This window comes from Astyanax mexicanus, chromosome 2 (assembly GCF_023375975.1).
Source record: "Astyanax mexicanus isolate ESR-SI-001 chromosome 2, AstMex3_surface, whole genome shotgun sequence".
In the NCBI taxonomy this organism is placed as follows: Eukaryota; Metazoa; Chordata; class Actinopteri; order Characiformes; family Acestrorhamphidae; genus Astyanax; species Astyanax mexicanus.
In genome coordinates, this window is record NC_064409.1 from 59,802,264 (window position 1) to 59,826,160 (window position 23,897).

Below are 23,897 nucleotides of genomic sequence, written 5' to 3' on the forward strand. Positions count from 1 at the left end.
AAACACAAATTTTAAAACATTTCTTTTCAAAAAAGTGCAAAATTTCATTAATGAACAAGACATTAACACTATAAAATCCCCAAAATCACGTTACATTAATGTGCTGTAGTGTAGTGTAGTGTAGTGTGGTGTAGTATAGTGTGTGTGTGTGTGTGTGTTTGTGTGAACTGCAGATGACAGCGGGCATTTCCCCCCTCCTGAATGCCTCATTTTCTTTACCTTTTCTCGTACAGGAGACTCTTTTGATGGCTTTCTCTTTTTTTTCAATAACTGCTTCACGAACAGGCTCCTCTATACCATCAAAACCGCTCATTTTCGCGGACTTTGAGAGTGAAAAACGAAACTGAAAGTAGGCTACACGAAATACCGGCACGCTCAACAGCGCCCGTGTTTACATAAGATAGCTCGTGGAATGCTGCCCTGTGATTGGATGAGTGGAGATGTGGCGTTCTGCGGGAAAACAAGACTGGCGTTTATCGCGTTTTGGAAAAAAAGAGAGAAAACAGGGCAGCACGCCCCCTGCTGACAGCCTTCACTGCTTTCCCCACACAGCCGTTTAATAAATGCCAGATTACAAAACACGCATTTTAAAACTGGAGTCTGATTGCCACTAATGCGGGACAGCGTCTCAATTTGCGGGACGCATGAAAAGTAATGAAATTGCGTGACTGTCCCGCACAAAGCGGGACATCTGGTCACCCTAGTGTGTGTGTCTGTATTTCTATTACAGCTTGAAAAAAAGCTAAACCAGCAAAAAATTGCCACACATTTTTGTGTGTTCTACAGCTCTGGAAAAAAATAAGAAACCATTTAAAAATGATGAGTTTCTTTGATTTTTACCAAATTGAAAACCTCTGGAATATAATCAAGAGAAAGATGGATGACCGCAAGTCATCAAACCAAATTGAACTGCTAGAATTTTTGCACCAGGAGTGTCATAAAAATAATCCAAAAGCAGTGTGTAAGACTGGTGGAGGAGAACATGCCATGATTCATGAAAACTGTGATTAAAAATAAAAACAGGATTATTCCACTAAATATTGATTTCTGAACTCTTAAAACTTTATGAATATGAACTTGTTTTCTTTGCATTATTTGAGGTCTGAAAGCTCTGCATCTTTTTTGTTATTTCAGCCATTTCTCATTTTCCGCAAATAAATGTTAATTTTACTCAAACATATACCTATAAATAGCAAAATCAAAGAAACTAATTCAGAAACTGAATTTTTAGTTTAGTTCTCTAGCACCAGGGCTGGAGTAGCATTAGCATTAGCTACTTACGGCTATTTTCCCCCATTCAGAGGTGAGTATTATCAGCCTGTAGCCTGCTGCTAGTGATTAGCCACTAAAGCCACTAAAGCGAATGCTCCAGCTTAGTGCTGGAGAAGTTCAGTAATCTAAGGTTACTATAAATAAATGAAAGTGTTTTATTTACCCAAATAAACAGTTTTCAGAATAGAAATCTGTGTAGATTTATATACAATGCTTGTCTGACCTTAAAAGAAAGTCTTTTTTTTTACAGTTTTGTTTATCTAGCTTAGCTTTACTTAACTTAGTTAGCCCCCCCCCCCACCATCTAGTAGCGAGAGCTGCTGAATTAGAAGTTCCTTGTAGTGTCTCTTAAAATCTGCCTTATCATCTAGTGCACCTTATGTATGAAAATAGGCCAAATTTGCACATAATAGTGCAAAAAATACAGTAAACGAACATCCCATTCCTACATAAGCGTTAATAAGATTCATCAACTCATTACACTGCCTGCATTAATTAAGCGAGGGGAAAATCTGATGTCTGTGCAAGACTTTATGTTCAAGGTCAGGGTGTGCAGTGTAATGATACAGAATTAGGTTCCATGTCTTGCTCTTGTTGGATCTGGTTTGATTTCATCCTCAAAAACAACATGTTTATGGTTTTTGAAGCATAGTTTCAGTGAAGTGTGATTCATGATTCAGGAAAAGATCAGATAGCTCCAGTCTATGTTTGATCACAGCCTGGAGCAAAAATGTAAAAGAGAGAGAGAGAGAGGCACAGACGAGAGAGAGAAGGAGAAAAAGTGAGGAAGAAAGAGAGACAGAAATATGTTATATTTGTCAGTGTGTTAACATTTCCAAAGCTGTCGTCAAGGTACGTCCATTATTTACAGTTACCATCCAGTATTTACTTTATCTACTCAGTCTAGAGAAGGAAGGATTGATTGGCAATGCCAAATACGGGACAGATGATGGAACATAATTGGAGCTTATGATCTATATTTTGCGAGCTGCTGTAGTACGAGACACTGCAGTGACTTCTTCACCTTGTAGATGGCAGTACTGATCTGACACAAGACTGCAGTTTCCTATTAAAGCCAAGAAGTAGTGTTCATATAACAGGTGTTCTTCTAACTGGTGTTCATATAATGGGCAGTTGTCTAACGGGCTAGAATCTAACAACAGTTTTCGTTCTTTAAACTGTGGTCTTCTAAGTGTGATCTTTTTACTGTGATGTTTTTATTGTGGTCTTCTACCTGGTGTTCATCTAATTGGTGATCTTTGAACCAAGGTCTTCTAACAGGGGGTCATCTTACTGGTGTTATTCAAACTCAGGTCTTCATACTGCTGTCTCCTAACTATGGTCATCAAACTGGTGGTCATCTAACTGTGGTCTTCTTATTGTTCCTGTAAATGAGGGTCTTCTGACAGGTGTTATTGTAACATTGGTCTTTTTACTGTGGTCTTCAAACTGGTGTTCCTAGAATTTCCCCTGGGGGATCAATAAAGTATGTATGTATGTATGTATGTATCTATGTATGTATGTATGTATGTATGTATGTATGTATGTATCTATCTACCTATCTATCTATCATCTAACTGGTTTTCTTCAAACTATGTTCATCTAACTGGTGTTCTCCTAACTGTGGTCTTTTACCTGGTGCTGATCTAACTGGTCGTCTTCTAACTGGTGTTTGTCTAGCTGTGGTCTTTTTACTGTGGTTTTGATCTAACTGATGTTCTTCTAACTGGTGTTTGTCTAGCTGTGATTAGACAAACAAATTAGATGCATCTGGGACCAGTGAAAAAGCGTGTGAGAGAGAGAGAGAGAGAGAGAGAGAGAGAGAGAGAGAGAGAGAAAAAGAGGGAGAGAGAGAGAAATATATTATATGGGAAATGGAGTAATAGATCCTTGGTCTACCTGTAGAAGTGATGGACACAGCTGTGTGAATCTCATTAAACACCAAACCCACACACACACACAGACACAGACACACACACACCGAACTGGGTCATCGCTCTCTCTCTCACACACACACACACTTTAGCTCTACAGCACACAGACAGGCTAGGTGCTAACTGCATGTCCTTCTTGAGGACGTGCTGTGCATAAAGTGTGCACTAACGGTGTGTTTGTGTTTGTGTGTGTGTGTGTGTGTGTGTGTTTGTGTGAGAACCAGTATATAAAAAAAATAATAATAATAAAAAAAAAAGTTTACTGTTTGTCCGGAAGTATGCAGGTTGAAAATGGGCTATGGGAAGTAATAGATGTAGATAATTGTGTTGTTTGTTTGTTCATGTAAGTATTTTGTGTGTGTGTGTGTGTGGGGGGGTGTGTATGTGTGTGTGGATGGCAGGTGAAAGAGGTTTCCATAAGGAGGCAGACTGTGCTCTGAGCACAGAACTGAAGACTGTATTTATTTGCTGCAGTGACTGACTGATCAAGACCTTTCAACACACACACACGCACACAGTATTCTGTGAAAAAGAGAGGGAGAGAGAGAGAGAGAGAGAGAGAAAGAGAGAGATAATGTGAAGAGGGAGAGAGAAGCACTGTGAAGAGGGAGAAAAGAAAATGCACATGAGGGAGAGAACGAGAAGGAGAGATAGAGAGAGAGAAAGAAAGTGTGAGAGAAAGAGACTAAGATAAATCACTCTCGCTGTCTTACCTTGGCCTGGCCTCAGGGTCCATCTGGAAAACAGGGAAATAGAGAGAGACTGGATTGAATACAACACAAGCAATAAAGCGGAGATAGAGCAGATAATAGAAGCCCAAATGAAAAGGTGCTTTCAGATTCAATCCACAGCGGCAGCTTCAATCATAAAAACGCCTATAAATCAAACCCCCACTATTATCACTCGACAGAAAGATGAAACGTGCCTGCTCTCGCGCTGCACGAAAGCCGCTAACGCAGTAAGTAGCTCCGGCTCTGTTTCTGACTGGCCTGGGATGGATATCCTATTTTTGTCCAGGCTCATTAGTCTGACCACCAGAGGCTGGAGCTGTGGGCTTTTGACTGGCACTGCAAGACGGTCATCTCCTAGCTGCATTTGTAGCCTCACACTAACACTGCTAACTAGGCTGAACCTGAACAACTTTTTAACAAAGTTTATTTGATGGTTCTGTAGCTGCAGTTACCCATCTCAGTGTGTGTGTGTGACTGTGAAAGAGAGAGAGAGAGAGAGAGAGAGAGAGAGAGAGAGAGAGGAAAAGTTCATCAGTCATAAGCAGAAGCATAACACAGCGGGGACGGAAAAAGGACATAGTTGAAGATGATTACAAATACAGAGAATGAGAGAGAGAGAGAGGTTAGTGGTGCTAAAGACAAACACAGAGAGACGAAGAGAGTGAACAAAGTGAGACACGTGCGAGACAGAGAGTTAGGAGAAAATAAAAGAGGTGGAGAAAGCACAAGAAAAGGGGAAAGATACAGAAGGAGAGACAGAGACAAAGAGAGTAAGCAAAGCAAGAGTAGAGAAAGGAAGAGATAAATGAAAGAAAGAAAGAAAGAAAGAAAGAAAGAAAGAAAGAAAGAAAGAAAGAAAGAAAGAAAAAGTTAAAATAAAGAAGAAGGAAGATAAATGGCAGTTGGAAAAGAAGTCCAAGAGAAAGAGTGAGAGGATATAAGTATAGGTATAACAAAAGAAAAGGAAGGAAGAAGGGTAAATGAGAGGTGGAGACAGGAGAGAGACATGATAAGAGGAGGAGTAGAACAAGAGATGAGAAAGGATGAGAGAAAAGAAGAGGAGAAATAGCAAGAACTTGAGGAATGAGGGACAGAAAAATAAAATAGATGAGAAAATTTTGGAAAAAGTTCAAGAAAGATAGAGAGAAAAAATAAGATCAAAACATCAAGAGAGAGATGAGCAAGACGAGAGAAACAAAGGAATGAAAAGTAACAAAGAGAAAAGGCATTTAAGCATGATATGGGACGAATGAGACAGAAACAAAACAGAAAGAGAAAGAGAGAGAGAGAAAAGTGAAAGGAACAGAGAAAGAAAAGTTTGCAAACAAGAGTTGGAGAAACAGAGAAATAGTGAAGTACAGAGAATGCAAGAGACAAAGAGGAGGGAGAGACGGAGCGAGACTGATAGAGTGAGAGAGAGAAGGTGAGGGAAGTTGTGCAGGTTTAATTACAGTTGAGGGAGGTGTAATGAACAGGAGATAAGAGTGAGGCTGTTGTTCTCTCACTGTGAAGCAGAGTGAGAGAGAGAGAGAGAGAGAGAGAGAGGAGGGAGAGGAGAGCACTCCGGGTTTAAAAACCAATACAGTATGAAACAGAACAGTGCGGTGTAATTGGAGAGACAGGCAGAGCGAGGTGAGAGGGTCTTCACTGCACTGCACTGGTGTGTGTATGTGTGGGTGAATAAGTGAGTGAGAGAGAGACAGAAAGGGAGAGAGAGAGAGAGAGAGAGAGAGAGAGAGAGACAGAAAGGGAGAGAGAGAGAGAGAGAGAGAGAGAGAGAGAGAGAGAGAGAGAGAGAGAAAGAGAGAGCGAAAGAGAGAGAGCGAGAGAGAGAGAGACAGAGCATATCATTAGATTCTGGCCGGGCTTCCTCAGCTGCTGTTTCCCAGCCCCCTATTTGAACTTTGACACCCAGAGCGGCCAGAAGACAAGAGCAACCATCCAACAAACGACCAGAGCCAATGAGGGACTGGAACCCAGTCCAGGACAGACACTCGGACTCCACGCTGGCAGATCGATGGGTCTACTAGAGCATGAGAATGTCTGTGGGTAGCTCTGTATGTGGGCGTGTGAATCATAGCACGTTTTGTGTAGGATGAGGCAGTGGGAGCGCTTTTTTTTTTTTTTAAATAATTGATGAAAAAAAAAAAAAAAAAGACTGTTAGTTTTCCCCTATTAAATTGTGTTCATGCCCAACTGTGGCCAGATTTTATTTTATTTCTTTTCACCAGGCTGGAGCAGTAATGAGACCAGTATGAAAAGTCCTGATGTGGTTTATGAGAAAACCTCCAGGTCAGTGAGCAGCTGTTGCTTGATTTATTTTTTTATTTTTTTTGACTAGAGGCAGATAGTTTAGATTCAGAATTCGGGACACAATATAAAAAAATATATCTTGTTTGGACACCCATTCTAACAAATGCATTCAGCTAATTTGAGCTGCACTTATTGCTGACACAGATGTGCAAACGCACACCCACAGCTTGTCTAGTCACTGTGGAGAAAAAATTCTAATGCTGAATGCAATAAACCTTACAGCAATGCTCCAAAACCTAGTAGAAAGCCTTTTTTCATAAGTCCGTATAGTGCAATAGCACTTTTTGGTTTAAATTAAAAACGTTATGTGTGGAGAAAGGAACACAATGCATTCCAGCATAAAAACCTTATCCCATCTGTAAAACATGGTGGTGGTTGTATCGTGATTTAGGCCTGTTTTGCTGCATGTGGGCCGGGATGATGGAACAATAAATTCTGAATTAAATCAGAGAATGCTAAAGGAAAATATCAGAACATTTGTGCATGAACTAAATCTTGAAAGAAGGTGAATCATATAGCAAGATAACACATTTAAGGGTGAGAAAAACCAACATCCCAGAACTGAAGCTGTTCTGTACGTAGGAATGGGCTAAAATTCCTCCAAGTCAGTGTTACAGTAAATGTTTAGTTGCAGTTATTGCTAATAATAAAATATCAAGTATAATATTTCTGTCTGATTTTCTTGACTGGGTTCTCTTTATCTATCAAGGTTCTTGCTCCATCTTAAAATTAAAATTTTATGCTTTTTAAGACTCCAATTAATAGAATTTAAGGCCCAAAAATGTGGTCATAATTTCTTTAGTAGAAAATAAGTTATTGTATTGAAAATCAAAAATTAACGTTTCCCATTTTTTATTTATTTATTTTTTAAAATTTTCGTTCATTGTGATGCAGAACATGTTAGCATGTTAGCTAGCTCGACGCTTACCCTAGATTGCTCTTCGCTAACTCTAGTTCCCTCTCAGGTAACGTAGCTAACTTGCCGCTTGCATCAGTATGTTAGCTAGCTTGCCGCTAAAGTGGTAACATTAGCTAGCTTGCGGCTAATGTTAGCAAGCTCTCCGCTAACCTTAGTTCTCTCCCTGGTAACGTAACGTTAGCTAGTTTGCCGCTGAAGTGAACTCCGCTAATCTTAGTTCTCTCCCTGGTAACATTAGCTAGCTTGCGGCTAATGTTAGCTAGCCCTCCACTAACCTTAGTTCTCCCCCTGGTAACTCACCGCTAATGTTAGTATGTACTATCCCGCCGACATTAAATCCACCATCTAAAAATGTAATACCTACAGAAAATTTACAGTAAATTTAATGACAATTTAAGTCATTTGACCTTAATTATCCAGATTTTAATTTAAGACATTTTAAGACTTGCACGCAGGACCCTGTCTATGTTTAAGACTTGATGTTTTAGGTCATATTTAAACAAAAATATAGAAAATTCTCTAAAGGGTTCACAAACTTTCCACCACAAATGTATCTTGGCACAGAGGTTACCATTAGGCCTGATTCGACAGTAAACACAGTGCTAGACAGTAGCTCTGCTTCCCTACCGCTGCTCTATTGATTTACTGACAGATGTGTAGATTACACTGCAAACTAAACGTAAGTGTGTGTGGCTGAGTCGGCTGCATTGCCATTATCCTGGCCTTTCCCTGCATTCATCACGCAAAAAAACACATTAGCCTATTATGGAATTACATGTGTCTTATTTGTTATTTGTGTCAGGAGTTTTTCCGTACAATCTCACAGTGCTGCAAATGGGTTCTCTAGATCTTTGTGAAATGGTTCCATATGAGGACCATGTGTAACAAATTTTACATCATACAGAAAAGAGTCTGCCAAATGTAATGTAATGTAATGTAAATCAGAACCTCTTAACCAGGCAATTTGGTTCTACACTCCATGGGCAGAAGTATTGGGATTCCAGCTCACTTGTTTTCCAAAATTAAATGGTGTCATAAGAAGAATACATCCTGATTGTCTGGAGTAACTAACTCTTCTGCCCAGAAAAGAAGGCTTTCTACTAGATTTTAAAGCATTGCTGTTATGATTTGATTTGCATACAGTAATAAGGATCCCACCCACCCAGCACACACACACTTTTTGTCCTGCTCCCCTCAGGCCGGAGGCTGCGGAGCATCAAGTGCAAAACAACCAGACTGAGAAACAGCTTCATTCCGGAAGCTGTAAGACTGTTAAACTTCTCCAAAACGACACACTGCACCGACACTTTACAGGGACTATTACTGTTTACAAACACTGTCACTTTAAACCACTGACACGTCATGCTGCTATAGCACAGTTGCACTCTGGACTTCATGGGGGGGGGGGGGGGGGATTTATCTTTATTTATTTTGTATATTCTATTTTTCTTGTATTCTTTATTTTATCTATATATCTATTTTAATAACAGCTCTTGGGTGTAAACTGGATCGTGAGATCACAATTTCGTTCCACCTCATGTACCACATGTGATGCGAATGACAATAAAATGACAATAAAATCTCCTTGAATCCTTGAAAATAAGAAAGTTAGAGATGCTAGGATGTTGGATAATCAGCACTTCACCTCATTCCTATCTACACCACTCATGCCAAATATTAGATGGAGCACCATTATTCTAAAGAACATAGTTACACTGCTCCACAGCTTATTACTTGGGGTCTTTACTCCCCTCTAGCCCATGATTGCCATTAGGCATGATGCCAATAGGTGCGTTTTTTAGAATCTGCTCCAGAGATTTGTATACTATTGGTATTACTTCATTATTAGGACTAGACAAGTTGTGTGTGTGCACAAACATTTGGACACAAATCTTAGTAACAAACTTTATAGCCATCGTATGGTTTTCCAATGACTAGACAGTACTTAAGAAAGCTGTGTTCTAATACACCCTCACACTCACTTCCTGCCAATCAAGGGGATCAAACTGCTGACTGGACTCTCCCAAGGGCATTCTTTAAACTTTAGGTTTACTCAACACCAATGCTATTGCTAATTGTGGGCTCTGCTTTGCTCTCAATGTGCATCCTTTTGTTACTGTGGCAATTAAAACAGTCAGTTCTCAGCAGGCCAATAGACAACAAATCATAGCGCCTGTAAACTGGATAGGGTTACCCACATATCTTGAAAAAAAGCACAAGTCAATTTGTCGATTGTAGTTACCGTATTTTTCACACTATAAGGCACAGTCTATTTTCTGGTCTATTTTCATACGTACTCCCTACAGTGTGCTAAATGTTATGCTCAAAACATTAATATGTAATTTTATTTTATTGTAAAGAGGCAAAATTAGTGCATCTGCAATACAGTTTATAGAAATGTTCATTTTCTCTAATCAGATTATGACTCACTATGATCTATCAAATCCGCATCTCGCTGTGAACTGCCTACAAACATAAAGTTTAGATAACGTGAACACAGCAGGCACTGATGGCTCATGCTGTACTTCATGTCTTGCTCTTCAGGTAACTGCAGTCTCTATATTCAAAATATTCAGAAATAATAATATAAACATTTAAAATGAATTCTGTCTGAACCCAGGGTGAGTGGGAGTGGATCCATTAACTGCACAGAATTGGCCATTGAGCTCTAATTCATCAAATGGGCTTCGTTCCCTGACGCAAATATCTGTGTGGGTAAGTATGCGTGCAAGTGTGTGTGTGTTCCCCTCAGTGTGAGATACTGGGGCATGATGTGTGTTCTGCCCAGGGAAGGACCGAACTGAGAGCCAATCAGCTTTCAATTACTGTCGTAATTAACCCAGTCTCAGGGAGAGCCATTTTTCAGGCCCCAAAAGCAATTCTCACACTCAAGCCTGGGAAACACACACACACACACACACACACTTGCTTTCAACTCCTCATTGCTACCACTGAGACCATTTTCTTTCTCTGTGTGGTGACAAATGGGCCGAGGGGATCTTTTAATTCTATCCTGTAAGCAATAAAAGGAGCCTAAGTGTGTGTGTGTGAATGAGTGTGTGTGGGTTAGATGTGAAAAGAAAGAATATTTGTGTGTAAATGAGTGTAATATTGAATCAGCATATGTATGTGTGTGTGTGTGTATGTATATATATATATATATATATATATATATATATATATATATATATGGATGGGAGATGAAAGAGGGAGAGAGAGGGAGTAAAAGAGAGAGTAAACGCATAAGAGAAAGAGAGAGAGAGCAAGAGAGAGTGAGAGAGTATAACCTTGAATATGAGCAGCATTTATAGCTGTAGGTTTATGAGAGGAGGCACTGGCAAATATCCAGAAAACCAATAACATGCCCACACCACTGCCCTTCATTTATACTGTACGTGTGCGAGTGTGTGCGTGTGTGCATGCGTGTGGGTGTGTGTGTGGGTGTGTGTGTGCGTGTGTGTCTGTGTGCTAAATCTTTCTGCCTCCAGCACAATTTTTCATAACTGTGTGGAAGTATGCATGTTTCTGTATGTTTGTGTATGTGTGTGTGTGTGTGTGGTGTGTATGTGTCCTACATGCCTACATCCATGCCCTTCAGAAGCTTCCCTAGACTTGCTGAAATCTTCCTCTCCCCCTCCTCTCTCTCTCTGTGGCCCTGAAATAAACTCACTCACAATCACTGTTAATATCCTCCTACATCTGATGACTTTCCCAGCATGCCCAGCCCTCCAACCCTATTAAAGTATTTTAAAAGCACAGGTTGGCTTAGAATATTACCTGAGTGCAGTGAAAAGGGTTTTGGAAGCATTTTCAATGTGAAGTGCATTAGCTCAGGTCAGAGACTCTCTTTAGACAGTGATTAATAGAGAAGAGGCAACAAATATTTGCTAGAGATGTTTAAAGGCACAAAATGCAAAAACAAATTCGGTCAATCAATGCATTTCATACTGTTTTAGATGATTAAATTATTAATTACAGGGCAAATGAATCTCGGCTGCTCTTGTCTGTAGGTAAAAAACATTCTTGTGAATCACGAGAGGTCAGTCTTGTTAATGGCAAATACTAGGGACACGCCCCCCAAAAAATGAGAGGCAGAGTAGTTGCTGGGAGTGATAGTAACTTTAAAAGTGCATAAGAAGCTTATTAAAAACCTGTAGCGTAGCCTAATATCTGGGCGCTGCCATCACTGAACTGATCATGACTTTACTTTAAGATGGTGGTGCCCGGAGATTAGACTACACTACGGGTTGTAAACAGTGTTTTTAATAAGCTTATTGTGCACTTTGAAAGTCAATAATGCCTTGTTTTAAATGTCAGAGCTCTCCGTATTCCACCAAGAAGGTGTGGAGCTACTTTGAGCCTGGATAACAGTGTAAAGAGCGATTTATCTTTTGGGGCAAGTGGATGCCCCAAAGCGGCCGATTTAGTTCCTTATTTAGTGCACTTTAGGTCGGTTGTAAAAAAGCAGCACCTCCACCCAATTAAAATTGGATATTTCTAAACAATACTCAACTATTTTTAGTTAGTTAAACATTTGTGGGCACATATATACATTCAAACTGAGATCTTTAAGTTGAATCAACTTATAATAACTGAGTTCTTTTCCATTGGCTTCTGTCACAATCTAGTTGCATACTGGGTGTGTCCAACAGTTTCTGACACTCACCATCAGTGTGTAGTGATTCCCCCTGAGCTACCTTACAGATAAATCAACTTCCCATTTAGTTGTTATAACTTAATATTTGAATTTATGCTAACTCAAGCTTTCATTTCCCATTACTTGAAAAAATCAAGCAGAGCAGCTGCCTTAACAAAATTAAGTAAACTCAACTTATCTGGTTTTACAGTATAACAAAAAAAGTTAGATCAACTTCCCCCTTTAGTTGTAATAACTTGATGTTCTAAGTTATGCTAACTTAAGTTTTTATCATCCATTACTTAACTTTTTTAAGGCATCCGGTTTTCTCAAATTTCTAAAGTGAATTCAATTTATCCGGGCTTAAACTGTAGGCAGTGTGATGTTATTTAAGACAGTACCATGTTAGTGTGCAGGTTAGTAGTAAAATGATAACGGATAATTTTTTTTGGATTTTTTTTCCAGGGGAAAAACGGTGTTGCATTAAGTGTGAAAAGTTTTGCATGAGAAAAAAAAAATTCCCTGTTTGTAAGAAGATTTAACGCTCACCCTTGCTCTGGGTTCTGGTGGTGCGCGGGGCGGCTGTGGTTGGGCAGCCAGCAGAGGAGCCAGTGCAGCCGGGGCGACACCATTGCGCTCAGCCTGATCCAGTTCCCCCAGCTGCTGTGTGATGGAGTCCATCTCCTCCTGCAGACGCTCCGTGTGAACGCTGATCTCTGCGATCTTCTCTGCTGCCTGCGCTGTCAGGAAGGCCTCCTTCAGGTCCACCAGGTGCAGCACACGCCACTCCTCGAGTCGAACCAGTCTGTGTAGCTCGTCAAACTGCTGGTTTACATAGCGCTCCAGCTCATCCGGGCTCATCTGCAACAGGAGAAAAGGCAGGATGGATGAACATTAGGAGGGGACTAGAATAAAGGGTTCAAAAAATTTAAAAAAGCAAAAGTAAGTTTTGAATTAAGAGGTTTTTAAAGCATTTTAATAGGTAAATTCAGCATGTAATATTCAAACAATATAAAGAATGTTTTACCAAATATTAAAACAACAAACTTGGTGGTTCTTTGGTATATCAATTTCAAATTAAACATTTCAAATTACTTCCCCTTACATTTCCTTTTCAATAACACCCACTTAGAGGCAATTATATGCATTGAATATATCTAAGGATCTTCAAGACGTACAGACAGACAAAAGACAGCTGAGGTTTAACCCTTTCAGACCCTGCATCCATTACAAAAAATTAAAAATAAATAAATCAGTATCACTAGAGCCATTGAGGGAATGTAACAGCTCTTTTTTCCTAATTAGAACACTTTTTATTCATGTTTTTTTTTTTAACTGTTTATGGATTGTTTATGAAATGAAAGAAGGTCAATATGAAATTTAAAATATTGAGCACAGGCTTCCAATGCAATGAAGGTAAAAACCTAGTAAATATTTTAGTTAAATGAAATTATTTGCTATATAGATTTTATAGTAGATTATTAGAGTCTTCTTTTCTGTGCATTACAGACAGAAAACAATATATTTTTTTCCATCACTGGAGAAAATTCAGGTCCAAAAGGGTTAAAGGTGAGGTACAGCTCAGAAACACGACTTGCTGATAAATCAATAGATAAATAGATAGATATCAATTAAGGACAGATAATATGGACACATGATTTGGCACACCTACTCAATCATTGTTTTTTTTTTTCTCAAATCAAGGGGATTAAAAGAGTTTGTCCTGCTTTTGTTGGGGTAACAGGAAAAGCTTTCTACAAGATTTTGCACCATTGCTGTGAGGGTTTGACTGCATTCAGTAACAAGAGCTTTAGTGAGGTCAGGATGTTGGATGAGGTAAATAGAAGAGAAGTATAGTTCAGAAACAGAACACGCCAAAGAAGCCACAGTGATCTAATTCTGGGCAATATGTAAATGTGGAGCACAGGCACAGGTGGAGGAACCCCGAGATGATTCATGTTTGCATACAATATGAGGAAAGCAGGCAATACAGAGCAGAGAAGAGGAAAAACTGAAGGGAGTCTGAGAGTAGACAATAATGAGCCTGAGGTCTCAAACTTGTCCTTCTTCTAAAAGTTCTCTAAGGCCATTGGTCTCTTTTTCCAACAGGCACAGTCCTTCTCACAAACCCATCTGAGAATAGAGGCCTTGGCTGAGGGTGCCACCACCCTACACCATCTGTTCAGGCTCCGGGGCAACTGAAGTGCTAACAGAACTTCCTTTTAATCAAACTGGCTAGGCAGAAATTCGGGCTAACTACAAATGCCAACTCGCCAGCAGCCTTTCTCTACACTGCATTGTCATTTCTGGCTCTAGCACAAGGCACTTTTCTTGTGTACGATATGTATGCTGGACATGCACAATAACAACACAACCCAGCTGCCTACAGCTGCTATTTTTATCCCTTTTTCCTTCCTTATGCCAACACATGCATACGACTAAGAAACAGTTTTTTTCTGAAGGCCATTCGGTCAGTATTTGTAAGAAGCACGTCAGTGCTTCATAAGAGACAAAAATAGACGTACCTATTGGGTCTGTTTAATATGGCAGAAATATTATATTCAAATATTTTAAAACAAATTCACAAAATACGCTATTTACACTATATTGCCAATAATTTTTGCTCACGTCCAAATCACTGACCTCAGGTTCCAAGCACCCAGGCATGCAGACTGCTTCTACAAACACTAGTGAAGGAATGGATCGCTTTCAGGAGCTCAGTGAATTCCAGCATGGTACACTGACCATCACCAAATTTAGCATTTTATTTGGAAATAAAGAGAGCAGAGTCTGGAGGAAGAGTGGAGAGACACACAGTCCAAGCTGATTGAGGTCTTAGTGTGAAGTTTCCACAATCAGTGATGGTTTGAAGAGAAATGTCATCTGCTGGTGTTGGTCCACTGTGTTTTATCAAGTTCAAGGTCAGTGCAGTTTTGTTTTCCCAGAAAATCTCACAGCCCTTCATGGTTCCCTCTACTGACAAATTTTATGGAGATGTGGATTTCATTTTCCAGCAGGACTTGGCACACTGCCCACACTGCCAAAAGTATCAATTGGTCTTATATAATATTCAAATTGTCTGATTTTACTGATTTTTGGGTTTTCATTGGCTGTAAGCCATAATCATCAACAATAAAATAAATAAACGCTTAAAATAGGTCTCTCTCTCTCTCTCTCTCCAGAATATATCTATATAATATATGATTTTCACATTTTGAACTGAATTACTAAAAAAGTACTATTAAATGATATATATATATATATATATATATATATATATATATATATATATATTTTTTTTTTTTTTTTTTTTTTTTTTTTAGATGCACTAGTATGTCAAAATTCTCCCTATTGAAGTCAACAGAGCATAACAATGATTTTAAATCTGCTAGTTTAAATTAGATAATGTTGATTTAAGAAGAAAAGAACATTCACGATTTACTATGTAAAAAGTATGTTTTTTTTCTCAAGCAAAGGAGATTTAGTTATGGTAAAACCCTTTACCATCAACAAATATCAAACAAATCTTAAAAAATAACTCTTCAGTACAGTAAGAAAACACACACAATATCTTCATTTTCACCGCTCATATCAATCCACAATGCCAAAGATTCCTGGCGCCACTCTGCCTCATAATCTGTCTCTCGCCATAGTGTTCTCTCCCTCGTCTGCTATTTATTTGAGCCTAGCCTCGAGCCAGCTGGAGAGCAGGTTGTCATTTACACTTCCCGCCTCCCTGTTGGCCTGAGTCTGAAACGAACACTGGCCCACTGGCCCTGCTCAGCTCCACACAGGTCAAGCCAACTCCCGGCGTAGCCCAGCAATCAAGGCTGCAGCACGACCCCCACAACAATTGGCCAGAAGCAGAGAAAGAGGCTCTGACCTCCAGCACTGGCCCTTCATCACTGCAGCACCAGATGGAAGCTTCAGGCATAAATCAATCCCTCCACCGAGGCCTCATTCCAGAGAGAGGGCGGCTCCAGTGCTGAGACATTCGTACATGACCTTCCTTCCCTGAGCCAAGGTCAGCTCCACCTGCCCAGGATTTAACCTCTGCGAGCAATAGGACACACCATAAAATTCCATATCAGGTCAGAGTGAGGAGGTTATTTCTACCGGCACACGAGGGGAAGCATTGCTGAACGCTGGGGAGGCACTCATGCAGGGTAATCTTAATTCACTGTACAGCAGGTTCAGGCTCTATTAGAACTGTATCCAGAGCAGAGAGGGGTGAGCGGAGGAAGCCACAGTACGTCACAGAGGAGGGCTGAAATTGGCTCACTACCAATTACAGAAAGAAAGAAAGAGTGAAAAAGACAGAATAGACTAATGATTATTTTAGTAGTCGACAAATCTTCCAATTATGTTTGATTAGTTAATTAGTCACAACTTTTTTTTGTCATGCCCTCCATTTATACTTCCTATTGGTGAAGACAGCTAAACATTTAGACCAAACAAGACCAAATTTGCAGTAAATTCTGATAGTTTGCCATGTTTATATTAAACTAAAAATGACAAAATATATCATAGGAAACATTCACACAGAATGGATGTTATTTTCAGGAGATTCTAGGATACTTGTATGTAATATAACTTAATTTTAATGGAGTGGAGAGAGTACAGTATCTCTTTAACACTTAGTCAGCTAATATAATTTGAACTAATGTTAGTATAGTTACTAAAGGAGTTAACTTAAAGGGGTTTATTTAACTCACCACGGGTTATATAGAGGTAAATGTCAAATGAGGTCAACCTGTACAGAACCAGCAAAGAAAGTAGTGTGGAGTCAGATGGGTTTGTTTGTGTTTAATGGACACAGCACTGCTATAACACTGTCTCTCTCTCTCTCCCACCCACACTAAAACCTCATTGGCCAATTAAGAATGAGGAGAGGCCAATCAGGATGCTCAGAATTTGTTACTCTCTCACTATTTGTCTTTCTCCTTTTTTTTTCATGTCCGCTCTTTCTCTCTCTCGCTCAATCACACATTAACAACACACCGACAATGAAATTCTGCATTTTTTTTTTTTTTTTAGTCAACATTGCCGATTACACAGACTTATCATTGCAGCCCTAATAGACAGATTTTCTAATAGATGGATAGACGGATTTTAAACCCACCCAGCCAGTTCCTGTTTATGTGTACGTTCTATAGAAAATCTTTTTCTTTTGGCACTACTTCAGGAACTACAGGGAAACGACAAGCTGTGTGTGTGCATTTGCCTATTTGTGTCAGCAATGAATGCAACTTTAAGTAGCTGAATGCATTCATTAGAAGGGATGTCCACAAACATTTGGACAAATAGTGTATGTCAGGGGTTGACTACAAAGAAAACGCAAAAAAAAAGCAAGAATCCAGCCCTACAGGACTGGAATTCCCTACCCCTTGAGCGGACTAATGGATTGATGGACAAGCAGATAGATACAGATGGATGGATGGATGGATGGATGGATAGATAGACAAATAAAGAAAACGACAAAGATTAGCAGATGGACAATAGATGAGAGAAATTATAAATTGGCTTTGGAACATGCCACCATGACACTGAATCCCACGCTGGAGCCAAATTGACTCTGAATTCTAAATCTTTCTCTCCCCTCTCTCTCTCTCTCTCTCTCTCTCTCTCTCTCTCACTCTCACTCTCACTCTCACTCTCTCACTCTCTCACTCTCTCACTCTCTCATCTGTCATTTATTTGAGCCTAGCCCTGAGCCAGCTGGAGGGCAGGCTGTCATTCGCAGTTCCCTTCTCCCGGTTGGCTCAAGTCTGAAACGATTACAGGCCCACTGGCCACCGACAGCTCCACACAGGTCAGCCCAGCTCCCTGGGCACCACTATCTTCACCAGACGCTTTTCTTCAGCCAAGGACTGATGACATCATGCACTCAAACACTCACACACTCACACACACACACACAGAGCCTGAAAGGTAATGTGGCACATCCAGTGTAACAATACGTGGGATGCTTTACTTGCATCAGCACCATTCAGAACAGGCCTGATGGATCCCTGACAGGGCAGGCAGTCTCTGCACTGCACACTGTCACTACCAGTCTAACGTATACTGTCAAATATGGTACATATACACTGATTAGGCATAACATTAACACCAAATCTTTGGTTACTAGACTCATGGTCCATTTTACCAGCCAGCTCAGTTGAGCATCAATCAATATTAACACTTTTTACTTCATTTATAAACACTATAATTATAGTCTGTAGTTTTTCTGTTTCTCTGCATACTTTATTATCCGCCTTTTACTCTGTCCCTCAATGGTCAGGACCCCACAGGAACACCACAAGGCAGGTAATGGATGCAAAGTCAGAGACAGAAGCTTATCTCTTGCGGCATAATCTGTATTGGTCACCCTCTATTCCATCAATGCTCACTGGATGTTGCTCACAGGACACTGGTGGCTGGATAAGTCTGGTTGTTGGACTAGACTATTCTCACTTCAGCGGTGTTTAAAAACTCCAGCAGCACTGCTGTGTCTGATCCACGTGTACCAGCACAACACACAATAACACCAAATAGTACCTGCTCTAATATGATATTAGATTTTTGCTTTTAGGTTAGATTTTTTGTGTGTGTGTCACTGTTTTTATATGTTTTTTATGTGTGTGTCACCTGTTTTAGGTCAGTTAAGATTACTAAAATTATTTATATTTACCAAACGCAGAATAAAGAGAGAAAGAGAGAAAGAAAGAAAGAGAGAGAGAGAGAGAGAGAGGAAGAGAGAGAGAATTTTAAGGCAATATTATTACTTTCTGCAAAGTCAAATATTTGAATACACTACGATCACTATGCCTTTAAACAATATGGGTCAGCCCATATGATAATGTCATGTCTTTGAAAGCTTCTGATAGGTTTATTGGCAACATCTGAGTTTATAAGAGACACACCTGTGGACATATTTTAAGGCACACCTGAAACATACTGCATTTTGTGTAATATCATAGGAAAATCTAAAGAAATCAAGATTGCCAAGGTATCAGGCAAATACAAATAATGTGGGTAATCCTAATTCACCTAAAATAGGAAAGGTTTATGTAAAACATGCCCTTTTATATAGTGTATGTAAACAACTGGTTTTACCTGTATAACAACACAGGGGTAATGATTAAATAAATTATAATATACTGCAATAAAGTAATGAAGGCATAGCATAATTTTCAAGCACAGAAAAAACCTATATAATGATAAAGACTGTTTAATCTTTAAGGTCACACAAGCCTGAGTAACTTGCTGTTGTCAAATCTGCTGGCACATAGGCCCACAGAGAGTGTTGAGAGTGTTGAGTGGCCTTTGCCATGTTTGTACTTGTTGGTGATGTTCCCACCTCTTCCCAAGAGTTTCCTCAAGCACTCAAAGGCTATTGCTGCTCACTATCTAGCACTAGCACATGTTATGCACAAGTTTGAGGACTGAGTAGTCACCAAAGTGCAACACAGTACACAAATACTGCCATACTAACTGATGGACAGAAGTATTGGGGCATCTACACATTACAATTTTAGAAGGTTTTACTACTATCACATTTGCTTTATGTGATCTGACACTTTAATTTCAAAAATACCACTCCCAGCTACAATACACTATGTAGGAGCAGTGGTGAGCGTTTTTTTTTTTTTTTTCAAGATTCTGAAGGTTTAACTGTTTATTATAATATTTGTATTTTATTTTACACATTTTTTTTTATGATTGGGCTTTTATATAGGTTTGCGAGTTACTGTACGGTTAGTAGTACAAATAATATAAAATTGTAAGGCTTTAAATTAAGGCACTGATTATCGTTGGGTTTACTTTGTCCCAAACAATTACACAATATATGAAGAAATCAGACTTCATTAACAGAAAAATAGCTGAAGAATGTGAACAATAGACCTTAAAAAGAGATACGCCAACAACTTTAACACAGTTTCCTTTTAAAAAAGAATGTTTTTTTACAGTTTTTATAGCCATTCATAGTTGAAGCCATTAGAGGAATTACAGTATTAAAATCATCCACAATTGCTTTCTTTCTCCAGTTAACAAACACATTCAATTGTGCATTAAAATGATCCTTAAGCTACAGTATTAATATGTTTAAACTGGGTTGTAATTACTGCTTGCCTCGTATCCTCGAGTTTTAGGGAGTTTTTTTTACTTACTGAATAAATGATTCTGTACTCAGGATAATTTCTAGGCTCGTCTGTGGGATAAAGTGCTGCCTCAGGCAGGATGGAGCGAGGGACAAGTGTTTAGGCTCAGAGAGCTAAGCTTTCATCAACTCCAGTGTGTTAGCTTATTATGCTAACTGGCTAGCATTAGCTAGCGTGCTGTCTCAGCGTGCTTCTTTGGTGGCGCTGTTCTACACGGCCCTCCACAATGCCTCTGGCGGTATGGCAGTATGAGAAAAATGCATACCCATTCTAATTTCTCCCTCTGGTGTACCGTATGAACCGGTATACTGCCCAACTCTATGTGGGAGCGATGGCATCCTACTACAGTATCTTGCTGGAATTCAGTAAGCTCTTTTACTAGTGTTCGATGTTTTTTTGTGTCTATAACAACAGAGACTAAATGAAACACCTGAATTCACTCAAGTGTTGTGTCCTAATACTTCTATCCACATGGTGTCTGTGCTAAGGTGACTTGCTCCAATGCAGCTTTTATAGTTGCCATTTTCAAACATACTGGAAAATAGAGTGATCTCCATCTCTCCGACATGAATGGTTGTACCGGGTGCATGCAGCAATTTGTCTCCAATCTTGGAAACAATCAGGGCAATATAATCATCTAGTGTGCTCTCTCTCTTGCGAAGGATACCCACAACTCAGCCAGAAAGTCCAAACTAAATGGAGTAAAAGCAGACTGAGAGCGGCAAACATAACAGTAGCATTGGTGTCCACCCAGGGTGTCAGCGAGGACAGAGGCAGCTACAGAAGCAGTCACAGGGGGTGACAGCGGCTGAAGGATCTATTCAGGTCACAGTTAGCGGCTGCAAAGAGCTGTCAATGGGAGAAAGACATTAGCAGCACATTAAGAGCAAATGGCTTTGAACCGTCCATCACCCTCAACTAGAGTGATGGCCCTCTTCCAAATGAGCACTTTTTCCACACAGATTTGCATCAGTTTCCGTCTCCCTGCTATCGGCATTTCACTGTAGCCACACAATAAGACTGTAGAAATTGTGTGTTAACTCAGAAGAGAGTGTGCGAGAGAGGGAGAGATAGAGACAGCGGGCAAGAGATTTTTAATTTAGTTTCTTTTACTGCCCTGAGTGTAAACGTGAAAGGGAAAGTGGAATCTGAAGAACCCCCTGGCACTATAATGACTTCAATTCCTGAAGCCTCTCAGTGGCTGTAAACAAATGCCATCTGAAGAAACTAGCGGGTAATGATACATAAGGTAATTAAATTAGAGAGCTGCTGAGGGAAGGGTTAGGGGAGGAGAACGAGAACGACACAGTGAGAGAGGATGAGAGAGACTGAGAGAGATGACTAGACTGAAGCCGCCGTCGGTCCCGGGCGTTTTGGCTTTCCTGCAGCATTTTTAATGTATCGGTAGATTTTATGATGCAGTAATAAAATAGGTAAGTAGATTAAGAAAGAGCATGTCCTCCTCATTTCATTACTGAATCCCTTTGGCCTCGATTCCACTAACTAAGTGGGGGAGTGAGAGCACACAAGAGAGACAGAGAGAGCGAGAGAGCGAGAGAGAGAGAAGAAGAAGAAGAGAGACAGACAGAGATGAATACCTGCTGGCCTACTGTGACCCCGCTATTGTGGGCGTTGTTTTTCAAATGTCTAGAAAAACAAAATAAACAACCAAACAAAAAACAGAAGCCAGAGAAGAAAATAAATGGACAGACGTTGGAAGAAGAAGAGCAGTGATGTAAAAAGACTGAGTGAGAGGAAAGGAGAAGACAGTTAAACACATATTACAAGTATGACAAGAAATAAGAAATTAAGAAAAAAAGAAGAAAAAAAAGGATGTGAAAAAAAGCAGGAAGATATAAGAAGTGATGAACAGAAAGAAGAAGAGAATGGATAAATAGATAAAAAAATAGAAGAGAAAGTATGAGAAGAGAAGAAGAGCACATGAATGTGAAGCAATGAGACTAGAAACAGATATGAAAAGAACACATGAGTAGAGAACAAAATGGATAAGAAGAAGAGAAAAGAGTGAATAGATGAGAAAAGAAATGGATGAGAGGAAAAGAGAATGGATGAGAGGAAAAGAGAATGAATGAGAAGAAAAGGGAATGAATGAGAAGAAAAGAAATGAATGAGAAGAGACGAAAATGGAAGAGAAGAGAAGAGAAATACAGATAAGAAATGCAGTTATTAAAGGAAATGAGACACAGGAAGAGAAGTGAGGTGATAAACAAAGAGAAGAATAGAATGAGTAAAAATCAAAAGGATAAGAAGGGTAAAGGAAGAGGAGAAGAGATGGAAAAGAGTAAAGCAGAGATGAAATAGAGATGAAAAGAGAGGAGGTGAAGGAATAGGAGAAGTAGAAAGAGAACAGAAGAGATGAAAATGGAAGAGAAGAGAAGAGAAGAGAAGATAAGAGAAGAGAAGAGAAATACAGATAAGAAATGCAGTAATTAAAGGAAATGAGACACAGGAAGAGAAGTGCGGTGATAAACAAAGAGAATAAGAGAATGAGTAACAATTAAAGAGATAAGAGGGGTAAAAGAAGAAGAGAAGAAATGGAGAAGAGTAAAGCAGAGATGAAATAGAGATGAAAAGAGAGGAGGTGAAGGAAAAGGAGAAGTAGAAAGATAACAGAAGAGATAAAAGGTGGAAAGAGCTGGAAAAGAGGTTTGGAAATGGAAGAGCAGAGAAAAAAGGAGAAGAAAACGTAGAGAAGTAGGGGTTATCTGAGAGCGCTGCCTACACTTCAATAACCTGGTGTCCTTCTATAAATATGTATATGATCTAATATCTTCTTCACTGCATTCAGATTCTGTTCCCGCTGGAATATGGAGATATAACCTGGCAGACGCGGAGGAGAGGAGACCTGCCACCTGAGGGAGAACGCATGATTAAACAAGCAGACTAATGAGTAAACATGCTCTTCCCTTTCACCCTTAAAGCTCAACCCCAGCCCTCCCAGCACTGGGGCTGCACACTGGATTTCCCATAAGGCATTTGGCAGATGTCTCACCAGGCTGTATCACTGTTGCTATGAGGCAGTGTTGGCAAACATTGCTGTTTAAGGCCTTTCTGGGAGCAGTGGACAAAAAAAAGTACAGAAAAAAATTCAGGTTGTATAAAGTGTAGGCATGTAGTACTTTAGATCTTTGGACTCCTGGTCAATTACATACTGTATTTTTCTTCTGTTTATCTACAGTAAGCTTAGATTTCCAGATTTCCTCTAAGGCTAGCCAAAGAGCGCTACACTGAGGAACCCTGAATGTTTCCGGTAACCCAAGGTGATATCAGCTAGCAGTTTGTCCCACATAGCTTGTTTCATCACGGTAAACAGGAAGGCTAAAGTCCGATATATTCGTCTCTGAATGGCGAAAGAGCTAGCACGGTTAGCGGCTAATACTAATGTGGCTCCAGCAGTGCTAGCTGAGGATAGCAGTAAGCTACAGTCCAATATACTCACCTTGGACTGGCAAACAAGCTAACTAGTGCTTAGTGCAGTTAGTGGGCATTTCTAATGCTGCTCCAGCAGTGCTAGCCAGGGGTAGCAGCAGGCTACAGGTGGTTAATACTCAAATGTGAATGATAAAAGAGCTAGCTATTAGCACAGTTAGCAGCTAATGCTAATACTGCTCCAGCTTCGGTGCTGGAGAACTAAACTATAGAACTACACTATAATTTAAAAATTAAAAGGATTATTAAAGGAAATTAAAGGATTTTAAGGGTGCCTTATAGTGCGAAAAAAAAAAAAGTTTTTTTTTTACCTAAATATATAAGCAAACAACAATTGTCTACGTAAATATGTGTGTTTTTTTTTTTTGGTTTGTTTATTATATGGGACCTGCTCTATGGGACAATGAGCCCTCCTCACATTCTGTTTGTTTTACTTCATTTACTTCACAAACTTTTAAAAATGCTCTGTGGGGCTTGTCTTTGTTTAATAGTCCTTTT

At 39.6% G+C, this 23,897-nt stretch overlaps 1 protein-coding gene across 3 annotated transcripts in view; it reads right to left on the reverse strand.

The window, feature by feature from the left end:
- Positions 1–23,897, reverse strand: part of trim44 (tripartite motif containing 44) — an 85,085-nt gene that overhangs the window by 47,149 nt on the left and 14,039 nt on the right. For 2 of the 3 annotated variants that reach the window (XM_022672166.2, XM_049475228.1), the window contains exons 5-6: positions 12,355–12,666; positions 3,920–3,942 (exon numbers count right to left, since the gene is read on the reverse strand). In XM_022672166.2, the coding sequence (XP_022527887.2) occupies positions 3,920–3,942; positions 12,355–12,666 (335 nt within the window). The remainder of the gene's footprint in view (positions 1–3,919; positions 3,943–12,354; positions 12,667–23,897) is intronic. The other variant, XM_049475229.1, reaches the window with a different exon arrangement.